At 44.0% G+C, this 17045-nt stretch overlaps 1 protein-coding gene across 8 annotated transcripts in view; it reads right to left on the reverse strand.

The window, feature by feature from the left end:
- prom1a (prominin 1a) overlaps positions 1 to 12158 on the reverse strand; it is a 79773-nt gene extending 67615 nt beyond the window's left edge. For all 8 annotated transcript variants that reach the window (XM_072664188.1, XM_072664187.1, XM_072664185.1 and 5 more), the window contains exon 1: positions 11615 to 12158. In XM_072664188.1, coding sequence (XP_072520289.1) covers positions 11615 to 11816 — 202 coding nt within the window. In that variant the 5' untranslated portion in view covers positions 11817 to 12158. The remainder of the gene's footprint in view (positions 1 to 11614) is intronic.
- Positions 12159 to 17045: the final 4887 nt, after the last annotated feature.

Genomic DNA, 17045 nt, shown 5'->3' on the forward strand with positions numbered 1-17045 from the left:
TCCATTCAGGACATTTGTGCAGGTGTCCGTACCAAAACCAGCCTAATTCTCCTCTATATTACTTTTTTTTTTTTTTTTTTTAAACCCTACTTTATGCCTTTATATTAGGGCTGCACCGATACCACTATTTCCTCCAATACCGACACCAGATTTTCAAGTATCTGCCGATACAGAGTACCGATACAGACCCATACCACCTCTGGCTTAAAAACTCAATATATGGCTATAAATCCTGACATTTATACTGTTCCACTTTTATAGGCTGTGCTTAGAGCTGGGCAATATGACGACATTTTATCATATCGTGATAAATTTTGTAAGTGTGATAACAACATGCTTTTCTAAGCATAATCTCAAGGAGATCGTTGGTGCTTAATAAACACTGAACGCTGCAGGTTTCATTACTAACAGACTGGTTAAATTAGACGAACCGCAGCAGACTTTGAATAAGAATCACTGTGTTCAGTACGGGAGAGGATCTGAATAACAGTTTTTAAGAATCTGTTGCTATTGATGTATTTACATGCATCATGATAAAAAGTGTGATACAGTATTTTTACCATATTGCCCAGCCCTAGCTGCACTTTTTTTATATCTTATCCAAAATAAGATAACAGTGTTAACTGGTTGAGGAACAGCACATTTAAAAGGTTTTAGAGCTGTGAAAAAAAATTGCCACAATGCAGAAACACGAGCAGGTAGGGAAGCATAATCTTGATGTTTAAATTCCACTGAAATTCACATTTTAGAGCAAAAAAAAACCTAACACCCAGTTTAGAAACAGAAAAAGTGCTTCTGAAGTAATTTTACTTTCAGGTACACGACCTAAGAAAGGGACTAAACTTCAGTGTGTTTCCTTTAAACAAGCTGCTGAAACTCAACCTTTGGTTTCAGAACCAAACAAACAGCACCTGGACACAGAAAGGTGGTAACACCTAAACAGTAAGAATGGAAAGAACTACTTATGACAGGCATTTATTGGTTGTTTAAACACTTGGATCAGCTGTACAGGCCGTGTTCCAGCTAATTGAGGCTCTAATCATACTAGAGAGTCTCGAGGGAATGGTCTGAAGAGCGTTTTCCATGGTTTTCAGGCTCATTCAGGTTTCCTAGATTTGTCCTTTAGTCGAACTCAGCGTTGCTAAACCTGCAACTATGGTGGGCTTGTTTTTCCCCCACCTGTTTTCAGAGCATGACATTTCCAATCAGTGAGCAAATGGGGGAATGAGCTCATTAGGCCATGTACTAAGACCAGGAAGACAGTCGTCATTTTAAGACACCGTCAACAATTTTATACTGCCCAAGCCCAGCAGGCTCTGAAGTCACTGCTACAAGACTGATGTCTAAAGTCTGCTTTTTTTTTTTAGTTGAGACTGAAACTACCAGGGTAATGTAGCTATAATGGGTATAGGTATGCTCTTAGTATAGTTTATATATATATATATATAACAGTAGTAGCAATCGTCCTGACGTGGGTATTTTACAGTGTGGTAAGCCAATGTGGTTTGAGTCAGGTGTATGATAAGAAGCAAGTGATTTGCATTCAGTTCTGCTAGAATTCGAACATTGCCAGACTGTTTTTGTGCTGCACTGCATGGTTTAAAATAATAAAGAGAAACTGCATGATGTAGGGGGTAACCCCCACCCTTCCACCCCCGCCCCCGAACGATCAATTTTTCATACGAATAAGTTCAGCCTGCACTCCCAGCTGCGAAAAAGTCTAAAGGAGCGTCTTTGCTCATCAGCATCCAGACACCCTGCCGATCCACCAGAAGCTGCATAATCATGCCGACACCAACTAGCGCTTTCGTCAGACACAAGTTAAAGATTAACTACAGCTGTGTGAAGCCACCGAGCATCTTTCCATGATTTGTTGCTTGGGAAGCACTTTAAAATGCACAGCCACTGTTGATCAATGTGTGAAAGCCTCAGTAAACACCAGTCACTCATATACCCATATACTCGTACCAGTGCAATACACACTGCCTTACTGGGAAAAGTCCACATCCCAGTAGTACCTGGGGTCCACACCTGTGGTGATTCCTTTTCTACTATGATGAAGGGGAGGGTTGATGATTGGCCGGCTGACACATTGTTGTGTACAGCAACAGATGAGCTACAGTCAGTACAGTCATATTAACCTATAACCGGTGGTCCTTCCATGTACATCCTTCATCCTGTTCCTCAATGACCCGGACTCCACGTCTCAGACAGTTCGTAATCTTTTTAAAGTGGTCTTGCTAACCGCCTGCCAACAAGGGCAACAGTTAATGCATATCAAAGGTGTGTGTGTGTGTGTGTGTGTGTGTGAGTGTTGAGGGGGAGATTTAGGGCAGCTCAAAGCACCAGAGCTTAATCATGTCTAGAGCAGAGTAAGTGAAGAGTAGTGTCCAGCTCAGAGATAAGAGAGAGAGAGAGAGAGGGGGAGAGAGAGACACTATGTGCTGTAAATGACTCTTCGGAGACTGCTCAGTACTAATGGCTCGATCAGAGAGGGGCAGAACTCAGGGCCCTGACACACCAAGTGGGCTTCAAAGAACCAGCACCAAACAAGGCTGAGTTATAATCGTCTTCTTCAAGAATTTAGAACACACAGCACAGCGACCACCGACCTTCTGCCCCAAAGCCTGCTTCTCGAATCTTTAGGCCACGATCTTCTTGCCCGTTTCGTCCTGGTCAGGGTGGCGGTGGGTCTAGAACCTACCCGGAATCCATCACAGGGTACTGCACACACCCTTAATTCACACACTCATAACTCACAACCCACAGGAAACCCACAAAGACACAGGGAGAACACAGAACAGAGTGAGAATTGAACCCACAACCCCATGCCCCTGGATTTGTTTATCAATTAGGAACAGAGAAGGTTGTGGGTTCGATACCCGGGCTTGGCAAGGTGCCACTGTTGCCCTTATGAGCGAGGCCCTTCACCCTCTCTGCTCCCCGGGCACTGCACAATGGCTGTCCGCCGCTCCGGGCACGTGGGCTCACGGTCACAGTGTGTGTTTTACTGGTGGGTGTGTGTGTGTGTGTGTGTGTGTGTGTGTGTGTGTGTGTTCACTGCATGGATGGGTTGAAGGCAGAAGCCAAATTCCATCTGTGTCCAAAACTAATGGTGAATACAGTTGTCTTGTCTTGGTTGTCTGGCATGCCTCACACTCCTCCTGCCCCCCGGCTCTAACCTCATTAGTAGATCATGTAACATGGACCACATCATCGTTTTTCATTAAAATCTTGGGGGGTATTCAATCTTGAACTCAGTATCAGTTAAAAAACATGTATATGAACGTGTGGAAACAGCTGTGTGTAGAAGCTTGTTCCTCCACATGAACATGAAGAGGAGTGAGGTTATTCCGCGAACGCGGCAGGAGGCCTGTGGGCTCTCTGCTAGCATCATGTCCAGTTGAGGATGATGCCCCGGGAGGTCCTGGAGTGCACATGCCTGCTGCGGGCTTTACAGTCATGCCAAAGACATGAGAGCATGCGACAGCACATATAGCGACGCTGATCAAAATATGTCAGGCTAATGCTGGCCTCCTTCTCCAGCCTGTGGAGCGGAAGGGATTTAAAAATGGCTAAATGTACAGCATTCAGTCTCTGTTAGGCAACACGACGGCCAAATTGCATAAGATATCTACCCCCTTGTTGAGCTTACTGGAAGTCAGTGTGTCACAATTTGCATCTGAATACAGCATTTCTGGCTATTTTTAAAGCCACCTCTCCATTCAGTGTGAACAGTAGCGTAGGAGTTAGGCTGCTGTGCTCAATCATTGTGAAAGCATAGTAAAAAAAAAGGCTAATCTCTATGCTTACATTACCACCCAGCTAGCTAACATGTCCATGTGGGTCTGTATGGGTAGCCCAACTGGGAACCAGAGAGTTGTGTCCCAACGCCACACATGTGTTAGAGGGGTATAAAGCCCCCCAGCATTGAGCTGTGGAAGAACTGTGTTCTCTTGAATGATGGATGGTGCTCCAGCCAATATTTTAGGGATGAGTTGGGGATGAAGCGGGGTGGTGAACATCCAACATCCTGACCTCACTAATGCAATCAAATCCCCACAGCGACGCTCTTCCAAAATCTAGTAGAAGGTCTTCTTCTCTGGACAGTAGAGACGAAACTTCAGAAGAAACAATGAATGAGCAGCCGTCTCAATATTTTTGTCCATGTAGTGTAGATAGCCTGAGAATGCTCGGCCAGTTATTTACCACCCTGTTATTTTGCTTCAAAGTGAAACAAGCTGGTTTTCTTTTTGAAAATAGGGCACAGCTAGCACCTGCTCGCTTTACTGGCTCCCCCCCAGGCCTTGCAGCTTTTTCTCGCAGTCATCACTTGTGTTTCTCCTCCGGGCCGTTGCGTAGACACCTGCAGCGGTGCTTCATCCAGTCCACCCCTTTCAGAATGGGGCTTCACCTGGATTGATAGCCTTTTTAGCCTTGCTTCCATATTTTCCTGAAGTAGCCATTCCGTTTAGCCTGGAAAAAGGCTTTTGCTTGTTTCGTGTAAATATAAAGAGTCCAGACTGCATAACAGCTCTTAGGCCTTGGAATGGGCCTGGTTTGCTTTTTTAACTTTTCATCCATTTTCTCCCTAATCTGGACCGCCAATTACCCAACCCGTCCGTACTCCACCCCTCCTAAACGGACTAGTTAGAGGGCACGCCCCCTCCAACGGCTGCGCAATCAAGCCTAATTTTCGAACCGCCGCCGATGCAACATCACCGGGCTACCAACATGCCTGGAGGCAAGAGCCGCATGCCCGGCTTTGACGCGCTAGCCCGCAGACGCCAGCGACGGCCAGCACCGCAGCGAAGCTATGTGGAGAGGGAGTGCCAGCTACCCACCCTGGCGAGAGCACCCGGCCTCGGCGTGCCCAGGATTCGAACCAGCGATCCTCTGATCATAGTGACAGCCCCCTAGTCCGGCCCTGGCCCATTTTCATGGGTACATGTACCAAGCTCTCATTATTCTAGTATGCCAAGGATTCGGAGTTCTGGAGTCGGCCCAGAGCTTGCTAACTAAATTGCTAAATAGAAAACGCATGTAAAAAGTAATGATATATAAAAAGACATACAGAAATATACCGTGGTAAGATTCTTGCTTGCATCTTCAAGCCCTACAGCAGGCATTAGCTCAGAGGCGTCATCCATTCCAGTGGAAGAAAGGAAATGCAAGTTCTACACTTGTCTTCGTCCGTTCTCTTTTTCAGCTGCTATTTTTAGACGGTCACCTTCGAAATGGTTAGGAGCACAAAAAAAGCACAAAAAAAAGCACCCTTGAAGAATATCGGACATGAGCACCAATGACAGCACTTGGCTGAGAGTGGAAAGAGGAGAAGGAGGGTAAAAAAAAAAAACAACAAAAAAAAAAACAGACAGAGCAAGACAATGTGCAGCTCAAGCAGTTCTGCAACGTGGCACTGTGGTCTCCGGAGACGGTGAGGAGTAAAGGAGGTCGAAGTGCACTGCATGCCCACAGACATGCCGCACGGGCTGCCATCTGTGACGAGTCCTAGCGCTCGGCTAACGCTGCCCAGCTGGCACCCCCTCCCTGCGCCCAACACACAACCAACACAGGCCTGCAGTCAGAGTAGCTAACTTCGCCCCCATTAGCATACTGGCAGGACTTCAGACTGGGTGGTGTATGAGAACCGTCCTACTGTGAACCCTGTAACCCAGGTTTGGTGTAAGTACCCACTGAGGCATGCTTGATAGAAACTGACAAAATGAGAGAAAAAGAGATTAATTATAGAAAATAATGTAAAATCATGGTTTACAGTCTAGTTAACGGTTACTGTGAGTGCAAATCTAACCAAAACCACCCCAAATTAAAGCCAAATCAGACGACCTGTTGGTGTCTGTGTGCTTTATAGTGGTCAGCTAAAGCTGCAGGACTCAGACGGGTGGGATAATGTAGATAACACTTAATAGAAGCTTATCAGCCAATTAGTGCTGTTTAACTACACGCCTAAATCAGCACACACTTTCCCCAAAGCCCACTTTCTAAAAGAGGTGAAACTACAGAATTACAATGCCCTGTATCTGTTAACATGTATTCTGGGATGTGTTTACAGGGTTTCCAATTGTCAGACTCAAGACACGAGTAGGCCCGTCACAATACCTATTCTATTTGATGAGATATTGTTCCAGAAATAAGCGCATTAATAACATTAATGTCATTATAAGACCAATTTAATGCCACTGAAATAATGATAATAGCACAATAATGCAATTATACCCATTTATAGCGCAGTGTACTATTAATTATTAAGAATATTCAGATTTAAATCAAATTAAATAAAAGAAAAATTAAATAAATATGAAACCCATTTTTAAACAATGTCTACATATTGGCTCATTCATGCAAATGGGACGCCTTCATTAAGTAAACAATGGGCAATATCGAGGTCAGCAAGAATGATTTAGGTCATATCCATATACTGCAATTAGCATGACAGGCCTACACACGAGACATAACCAGCATGATTATTAGCTCCTCCATGGAACTGGCCTATACTCCCCACTTGTTCGATGAGCCTTGGGTGTCCGTTAGGGCTTTATGATATTGGGGAAAAAATGACATTGCAATATTTTTGTTTTCTGCGATACATATTGAGATATCAAGAAAATAATAAAAACAATAATAAAAAAAATACAGGAATTTTCACCAGAGGTCAATGATCCAATGTTTCACGATATTAATAAAACCTGTATATCCAAGATTGGAGTAAAATAAATGATATTGGTCAGATAGAACCTGCCTCAGACATGGAAACTATGAACAGTAGAATCAAGTAGCAAAATAAAAATGCTTAAATTTGTCTCACGTGACATTGCACATCCTGCGATGGGATTACTGAGCATGCCCACACTGCGATGCTGAAATAAAAGTAAATACCCTGGATAAGTAGAAAGTGGGGTGGTCCCATGCTACATATCTTAGAGTAAGATCTTTAGATCATGTCTGGTACATGAACATGACCTTAATCATTTTAGCGGACCACGATATTGCTCAGTATGTTTAATTAATAAGGTCGGCCCATTAGCGTGAATGAGCCAATGTGTTGAATAAAAAAAAAAAATAATAATAATAATAAATTTTTTACATCAGAATATTATTACTAATATAAAGTTCCATGCGATAGGTGATAATCCAATATGCTGGGTTTGGTGACATGTTAGATTTGTTTTTTCCAAACAGTTTAAACTCTTCCATGTCATTGATGCCTAAGTAAAACTACACTGATCAGATGTACTGTATGTAGGCCAGCCAAAGAAATCTGATCATATTCTCAATGATATTGTCCTGTTGCCAAGGCAACTGTTTATTGGAGACATTCCTGGGCTTTTCTCCTTCAATTCAGTGCTATTGTTCAGAACAGGTTTTCTGCCCATCTGTACGTCTCTCAGTCACTGTAAGCAACAGCAGGGGCCAGACCAGCCAAAGTGGACAATCGGAGCAGGACTAAAGAAAGCCACATGGCAACGCCGAACAGCCAGTGGGCCGAAAAGACGGCAGGATTCATTCGCTTCCCAAGCCCGCCTGATGGGTGGTGCGGTCATGCTGTATATGATGGAGTGCACTGGAAACTGCCGGGAGCTGGATTGGAGGACAATAAGAGTTACATCAAAGTGACTAATGCAGTGTCACTAGTCATGGGAAGTGATGTCCAAGAGCAGTGGAAGAGCAGTGGATGAATGTATGGTCATGAAAATAGGAGCAGTGAAGACAAGGTGGTGTTCTGTTATCTGGTTCTGGTTTGTCTCCATGTGTCTCAATACAGACCCTGTGCATTACATCATCGGGCCCTGTTCACACTGCAGCGTAAACTAGATGGGGTTCATTGAGGTTCCAACGCACTGGGTTTGGTAATGCTGCATCACACTGGGTTTGGTGAGGTTCTAACATGTTGGGTTCATTGAGGTTCCAACGCACTGGGTTTGGTGAGATTCCAACGCACTGGGTTTGGTGAGGTTCAAACATGTTGGGTTTGGTGAGGTTCAAATATGTTGGGTTCATTGAGGTTCCAACGCACTGGGTTTGGTGAGATTCTAACATGTTGGGTTCATTGAGGTTCCAACGCACTGGGTTTGGTGAGGTTCTAACATGTTGGGTTCATTGAGGTTCCAACGCACTGGGTTTGGTGAGGTTCTAACATGTTGGGTTCATTGAGGTTCCAACGCACTGGGTTTGGTAATGCTGCATCACACTGGGTTTGGTGAGGTTCTAACATGTTGGGTTCATTGAGGTTCCAACGCACTGGGTTTGGTGAGATTCCAACGCACTGGGTTTGGTGAGGTTCAAACGTGTTGGGTTTGGTGAGGTTCCAAAAAGATGGGTTTGGTGAGGTTCCAAAAAGATGGGTTTGGTGATGCTGTATCACACTGGGTTTGGTGAGGTTCCAACATGTTGGGTTTGGTAAGGTTCCAGCAAGCCGGGTTCATTGAGGTCCCAACAAGATGAGTTTGATGATGCTGTATCACACTGGGTTTGGTGAGATTCTAAAAATATGGGTTTGGTGACGTTCCAATGCACTGGGTTTGGTGAGGTTCCAACGCACTGGGTTCGGTGAGGCTCCAACACCTTGGTCCTGTTGATGTTCTAACACACTGGGTGTGGGAACATTCAAACACACTGGTTTGGTGATGTTCTAACATGTGGTTTGCAAAATACCAGAGAAGACTGTTTACCATGCTTGAACATCCACAACTTCTTGCCCCTCTCGGATTTTCCTTTGGAAATATCGGCGTGGGTAAACAAAACCACAACCCACAACTGTGAATTTTGGGACAGGCCCAGAATCTCAAAGCAGCAAGCTGGACTTTCAGTCTCCATCTGAGGGCTTTGCTGTCCTAATTAATTTGCCAAAAGGCTGCATCTGCGGCTACTTTGGATCAGAACGCTGGAAAGGAAAACAGTTTGCATGCTTTCAGCCACAGTTCCAGTGACAGGACTGTGGGGGTGGGTTGGAGGTGGAGGGGTCCTTCATTAGGTGCCCAGAAAAGTATGCGTGAGCTGAAACAGGAAAAATAAAGTAGAAAAAAATATGAAGAAGAGAAGAAAGATGGTGAGAAAGAGAAAGTAAACACACATAGGACAGTTTATGGCTCAGAATTACCAATCAAACTTCCCACAGGTGCATCCCCCTAATAACATGCAGGCCATTCTTTCGCTTGTTCCTACAGAGTGGAGTGCACCTGGCTGTAGCAGGCTGGAAAATACAAGTGCATCAGCATATGGCATTGCAGATTAGTGGATTAGCTCATTACAGGGTGAGTCACAAGGCCACAAGCCCTAATCCCCAACATATCCTATTGATGAGCAGAGGAATAAGGCGGTCTAAGAACTGTGCTACTTGTCAGTCTCCACACATTTGTTTCTCTGGCCTCCAGCGGAGTTCTGAGAAAGTATGCAGATATTCCCCAATTGAGAATCTTGTTTAGGAGTAAAAGCCTAACATGAAAGTCCTTGGCTTACTTCTACTAGACAACTCAATGACCTGGACGCCTGAAAATCCAGACTGCACCCAGAAACTACAGTAAAGTGCTTTTGAGGGCCATTACTGTGGAGCCTCTACAGAGTACTCTTACAGAGAGCTCTGAGGAGTGCTACAGCGAGAGACTTCGCAAAACACGAGTAGCGTGGTGGTGAATATCACGCTAAAGAAATGTTGGTGTCCAAATTTAGCTTCTTTAGTTTAGCACTGGAGCTACAAGGCTAGCGTTGCTAACAAACACCAGAAGTCAATAGTCCCATGAATAAGCTCCCCGTACAAAAGAAATACAGTCACCTTGTGTGTTTAAGGTGGTAGTAACTTGAGGCTCTTGCAGATGGAGCTGCCTGAGGATGGTCGGGCTATAAATACCTGCGACAGGACTCAGACATTGAGAAGAGTGCAGTACAGTGAAGTGTCTGGGGAAATATGGGTCCCAAAGCAGATGTTAATGATTGGCTGAAAGGAGACCATAGTGTAAAAAAAAAAAAAAGGGGCTGAATCTACAGGCGTTTGGAAGCATACGGTCATACGGGTCTACCAGCAGTGGCAGAAATCCTCAAAATTGTGGCTGAAAGACAAAACTGATGGACAGGGGTAGCAGACGTGTGTCCTACATGCCACCGCCTTCTCCATCTGTCAACCAACTTCAACAAAAGCTCCATGGTGTTTGCCAGGAACTTCTTGTAACTTCCCCTTCACCCAGTTATCTACGCCATCCCGTAAACAATGGGGTCTGGTTCCTGTGTTCCTTATTTGTACTGTGCAGGAAACAGCAGCTTCCAGCTTAACGCTTAAACAGCAGCTCCCCCAGCTCTGGTGTCAAAGTACACGGTCGTCAGGGACTGTAGCGGTATGAACACTGTGCACTGCAGATGGTGCATGCGTCCCGCATCCGGGCTAGGGTTGAACCAGCCTTCACTCTAGAGGTATCCGCAGAACTGGGAGCATCGTTAGTGGTGGAGGAGACCTAGCTAGCAGGTGAAATAAACTGGCTTCACACAGAAGGTTCAGGTTTTGTTAATGCTTACAGGTCTCAGTACGTCTTACTGTGTACCCAAACCACATTCGGAATGAGTGGAAAACTGTGTAAATCAGCATTAGATTACACTAAAGTAGTCTAACCAACAAAACCACACCCCACCGGTACAACACACATCTGTCGCAGTGCTTTCTCTACTGGACCAGTCTCAAGGCTGCAGGACCACCTGTTGATCACAGGTACAATGGGATAATATAGTTCAGGCAGGACACAAGAACCATGTGTACCAGGACTGCTGCTGTAGAAAGCGAACAGATCCCACTACTTTTACTGAATTTTATCACGAGATATATATATATATATAAATAAATAAGGGACAGGATTTAGCGCAGTACCAATAATGACCAAAGCATTTAAAGCACTGTTCAAACAAGACAGCATGTACACAGCAATGGGGGAATGCAAGCAACCTTCAAAAGTGACCAATGACTGATTTTACCCATAAGCCCATTTGCCTTTGCATGCTGAGCTCAATAAAACACCAACACAAGCCCAGATTGCCATGCATGTAAACAACACTGCAGAATCGTTGCTGAACCACCTTTAAAATCCTCAGTGATGATGGGAACCAAAGGTTGCCATGACTACAACACAAATACAGCCATTTTACTTATTATCCAAACCCTCCAGTGAACTTTCAAGTGCCAATCGCTTTATTGATAATGTTAATGATGCTAAAACAAAACAAAACAAATATATATATATATATATATATATATATATGTTTTCTTTTGGGACTATTTTGCCCCACAACACCCTGCACGTACCCCTCCACTCTAAAAGTATGCATGCAGAAAAATATTTTGAAACTATTGCAAACGAATCTCTTGAGTATAAGGAGACATATGCATAACAACTTAGAGCAAAACAACATCTGTGAGGTTGCTTACAGAGGCATCAAACTTTCCGGACGTCTGGTTCCATTCACCACCGCTTCTTTTCCTGCAGCACAGGTAAGCGCTCTGAACGGGGGGTGAGCTGTGAGCGCGCAGTTCAGCATTGCTACAGCCTAGAAGTCACGAGACTTATACAGGTGTGTGTTGCAGCACCTGTCCGGACCACCCCCATGCAGGTCTTACCTTCAGGGAACGGGTTTGGCTGGACCACGTGCAGGAAGGCGTGCACCATGTTGAAGAGGAGCCCGATGGGTCCCGGTTCGTAATGGGCTACCGTGTCGTAGACTCCTCCGGGCACGAGGCCGAAGTCCAGCGGCGCGCGGGGCTCCGTGTGCGGGAGCAGGAGCAGCGCGAGCGCGAGAGCGAGCGCCGCTCTCCACAGCATCGCGACCACCGGAGAAACACGACCACTGCGCGAGAGGCCTAACGGAGTAATATGAACGGTATCGGTGGTCTTAGTCTTAGTGGAGCTGACTACAGGAGCAACAGCCAGGCGCGAGGAAGACCGAGAACTACCATCTCTCTCTCTCTCTCTCTCTCTCTCTCTCTCTCTCTCTCTCTCTGTGTCTCTCTACTGCTCTCTGCCCCTCATTCTCTCTCTGTCTGTCTGTGAGTGAAGAGGAGGAAGAGGAGGTTCTCCTCTTCTCCACGCGCTCTTCGTGTGTGTGTGCGCACGCACGGCTCCCTCTCCAAGCTCAGCTCTCTCGCGCTCTCTCCACGGCGTTGTTGTTCTTTACCCACCTGTATTCCAACAGGCCACGCCCCGCGCGCTGAGATTGGCCTGCGTGGTTGCTAGGATTGGCTAAAAGAAGGATTCCAGCCAATCCCAGCAGGGAGAAGGTGGATTTTCTAGAAAACAGGTGGGGAAGAAAGTGGAGGTGAGAAGTGCACCACCTGCTGGAGAACACAGGCCTGAGGTTTACAGACTTCGATGTCTGCAACTTTCTTCTTTAATGTAAAAGTTACACCCCAGAAAACCAAAGCAAGGAAACACACATTGTATTACAATCTGACGCTGTTTGCACTTTTTATGTATAATTTATAGTTTGATTTATTAAATGTACATTAAAGGCAGAAGTTCTTACCCAGAGCGACTTACAGAAGTGCTTCACTGTTCACAGAAAATACCCTTAGCTAGTCTGATCCTGAAGATCCCTCTAAGCTTAGATGCTACTAAATACAGAAGTCAGTATGGAGACGAATACTCTACACACTCCACACTCTGCATAAGTCCTCTCAGAAGAGGAGGAGGGTCTTCAGTCTGGGTTTGAAGACAGCGAGCGTTGGACTCTGCTGTTCGGACACCCAGGGGAAGCTCGGTCCACCACTTCGGTGCAGGACAGAGAAAAGCCTGGACGCTTCAGGCCGAGCCGTACTTGAAGCTTTGTAGGCCAGTGTCACGGTTTTGAAGGTCACGGTTTTCATTAATTAATTAATGTAATTAAAATCAAATCAAATCAAATCAGCCATACATGAAATAAGTCATACATGTCATACATACTAGTAGTGAAATGCTTTGACAACTGTCCATCACATGAAACTATAAGATGTGTGTGTGTGTGTATATATATATATATATATATATATATATATACACACACATATACATACACACACACATATACATCTTACTATATATGTTTTTTCTATATATATTATTTTTAATTGTATCATTATATATGTGTATATATATATATATATATATATATATATATATATATATATATATATATATATATTCTATTCTTCATATTTTTTTTATTCTATAGTTTCATGTGATCGGTCAGTTGTCAAAGCATTTCACTACTAGTATATATGACTTATTTCATGCATAAAGTATGTGTATGTGTGTGTGTGCATACAGTGAGTCCAAGAAGTATTTGATCCCTTGCTGATTTTCTTCGTTGGCCCACTAATAAAGACATGATCATTCTATACTTTTAATGGTAGATGTATTCTTACATGGAGAGACAGAATATTAAAAAGAAAATCCAGAAAATAAATCTAAGGAATATATATTAATTGATTTGTATTTCATGGAGTGAAATAAGTATTTGATCCCTTAGTATTCATTAGCAGTTCTGGCTTTTACAGACCAGTTAGACACTCCCAATCAACTTGTTACCTGACCTGAAGCCACCTGTTCTCACTAATCACTTGTGTGAAAAACACCTGTCCACAGAATCAGACAGATCACACAGATTTCAAGTCTCCAACATGGGTAAAACCAAAGAGCTGTCACAGGACCTCAGAGTCAGAATTGTTGACCTTCACAAAGCTGGAATGGGCTACAAAAAGATTAGTAAGGTGTTGGATGTGAAAGTAACAACTATTGGTGCAATTATCAGAAAGTTTAAAGAGTATAACATGACAATCAACAGACCTCGGCCCGGTGCTCCAAAGAAGATTTCGCCTCGTGGGGTGGCAATGATGCTGAGAACAGTCAGAAATCGTCCTGCAACCACTCGGCAGGAGTTAGCAAATGACCTGAAGGCAGCTGGGACCACAGTTTGCAAGGAAACAATTGGCAACACTTTGCGCAACAATGGATTCACATCCTGCAGTGCCCGAAAGGTACCCCTGCTGAAGAGAGCACATGTGGAGGCGCGCCTCAAGTATGCCAATGATCATTTGAAAGATGAACCAAGTTATTGGGAGAAGGTTTTGTGGTCAGACGAGACCAAAATTGAACTTTTTGGCCTCAACTCCACCCGCCATGTGTGGAGGAAGAAAAATGCTGCCTATGACCCCAAGAACACTGTGCCCACCGTCAAGCATGGAGGTGGAAGCATAATGTTTTGGGGGTGTTTCTCTGCCAAGGGTACAGGGCTACTTCACCGCATCACTGGGAAGATGGATGGAGCCATGTACCGCACAATCCTGAGGGACAACCTCCTCCCCTCTGCCAGGGATCTGAAAATGGGCCGTGGTTGGGTCTTCCAACATGATAACGACCCTAAACATACAGCAAAGGCAACAAAGGATTGGCTCAAGAAAAATCACATTAAGGTCATGGAGTGGCCCAGCCAGTCGCCAGACCTCAATCCGATCGAAAATCTATGGAGGGAGCTGAAGGTCAGAGTTGCCAAGCGACAGCCCACCAACCTTCATGATTTAGAGAGGATCTGCAAAGAAGAGTGGGCCAAAATTCCCCCTGGTGTGTGTGCTAAACTTGTGGTTAACTACAACAAACGTCTCACCGCTGTGCTTGCAAACAAAGGCTTTGCCACTAAGTATTGAGTGTGTTTGGCAAGAGGGATCAAATACTTATTTTCCTCATTGAAATACAAATTAATTAAAATATATTCTTTAAAATTATATTCTGGATTTTTGTCTTGATATTCTGTCTCTCCATGTTAGAATATATCTACCATTAAAAGTGCAGAAGGATAGTGTCTTTATTAGTGGGCAAACAAAGAAAATCAGCAAGGGATCAAATACTTCTTGGACTCACTGTATATATATATATATATATATATATATATATATACACACACACACACACACACACACACACACACATATATATATATATATATATAAAGATACAATTAAAGATAATATATATAGAAAAAACTAAGCTGGAGATCATAAAGAATGTACAGAACACTGTATATAAATCTCTCTATATAATAATATATATATATATAATAATATAATATCTAGATATAGACAGTATACAGACAGTAAAGAGGTCCAGGTTCATGTAGTAAACACTTTACATTTCTAGCAACTGTAACTCAGCTGGGCCTGCATGCTGTACAGACACACAGCCCCTCGGTGGGTGTGGAGGAACTGGAAAGCAGGAATTCCCATGGCTAATATCTGTTGGGACAGTGGATTAAAGGGGGCTATAAAGAATGCCAGTGAGGCAAAATGTTTTGTGGGCCTGGGTCAACTCAGCCCTAAGCCAAAAAAACAGCACCAACCCTCGGACACTGTTTAACTGATGCCAGATAACGGCCAACTCTATTCCTAGCAAGGCTGATGATTGCTGAAGTACTGAATGATTTCAGCAATCCATACGGAGTATAAGTGCTGGCAAATTTCAAGTAACACAAACCCATATCATTAAAAAATATATAATAATTTATATATAAATATATAATGTTTATTTTTATTTATTTTCATTGGTCCACAGCACATGGTTTCAGATGTCCTGGTCTTCCAGGTGTTCTTTGCCACACTTCAGCCTTGCCCTGATATATTTGGACAGTAAGGGTTTGCTCCTTGCACACCTCCCATGGAAATCAGTCATTTGGTCTCTTTCTGCTGGACATGCCATGCTAGCAGTGGTTTCACTCGTAAATCATTTTTTACTAAAGCTAGCTTAAGCATTTTTTGTCTGGCTGTGGGCAGCATGGGGTGAGAAGGTCACTGGCGATCTGAGGGACGAGCTACTGACAGGCTGACAGTGGTCGAAGACGAGGACATAGAAACCACAGGCTGCCTTCAGTCGAGCGTTAAAAGCAGTCTGTGGGGAGGATATGCTATGATAACAGTTACAGTGCCGAGTCGAAAGCTGACCAAACCGGATACAGACTTTATTTAATTCATTAATTTGACTATTTATTTAATTATTTATCTATCTATCTATCTATCTTGCTAGTTTGCGTTCCTGGTCATAGTACGCACAATGTATCAGATCATATCTCCCCTAAAACACATAATTGTTGTTTTCCCATAATCGTCAACCAAGAAGGGTCACATTACTGTGCACCAGTGGGTGTGGCAGAATACTGTTAACCAATAACATCATATTTTCAGCTCCCCCTTCCACCAACGGAGGCATGGGAAAGTTTGGGCACCCCGGATCTAAATTGTGAGCGAACAGTTAAGTGAGTAGAAAATAAATTGACCTCCAAAAGTCAACATTTTGAGCAACATTAGTGAATCATTTCTAAAATTATAAAATTTTACAATGAAAAAGCAAAGGAGCACGAAAAGATGTGAGCTCTTAGTTGACTTTTACCAAAGGTCTCAGACCTTCATTAATATTTTTTAAAACAATAATGTTCACAGCCATTGTCAGGGAAGTCCAGGTGATGCAAATTTTAAAGCTTTTTAAAAATACTTCTCAAATCCTTCCCCAACAATCGGCAGCCATGCGTTCCTTTAAGCAGCTGATGCTCACGTTAGCCAGTGGTGGCTCAGCGGTTAGAGCTCCGGGCTATTGATGACCGGGTTGTGGGTTTGATTCCCGGTCTCGGCAAGCTGCCACTGTTAGGCCCTTGAGCAAGGCCCTTCGCTCTCTCTGCTCCCCTGGGCCCTGGAGTTGGCCTGTCACTCTGGGTGTGTGTGTGTGCTCACTGCCCCTAGTTCACTAGTATGTGTTCACTACCACAGATGGGTAAAATGTGAAGGACACATTTTGCTGTACGCAGTTCAGTGACAGATATGGGCACATTTACCTTTAATTAAGAAATGGCAGTAACGAGAGAGGTCTGGACTTTGAAAATTCCCCAAACAACTGAAACTGAGAACTGAGAGATTCTTCATTGCTACAAAAAGTGTTTACAAGCTGCGGTACTCACCAAAGAGGGATCCTGATCATGCAGGGTGCCTAAACGTCTGCTTCGGGCCCTTTTTCCTTTCAGACTAATACCAGTGGAAA

The sequence above is a fragment of the Salminus brasiliensis genome, chromosome 19, assembly GCF_030463535.1.
Source record: "Salminus brasiliensis chromosome 19, fSalBra1.hap2, whole genome shotgun sequence".
Lineage (NCBI taxonomy): Eukaryota > Metazoa > Chordata > Actinopteri > Characiformes > Bryconidae > Salminus > Salminus brasiliensis.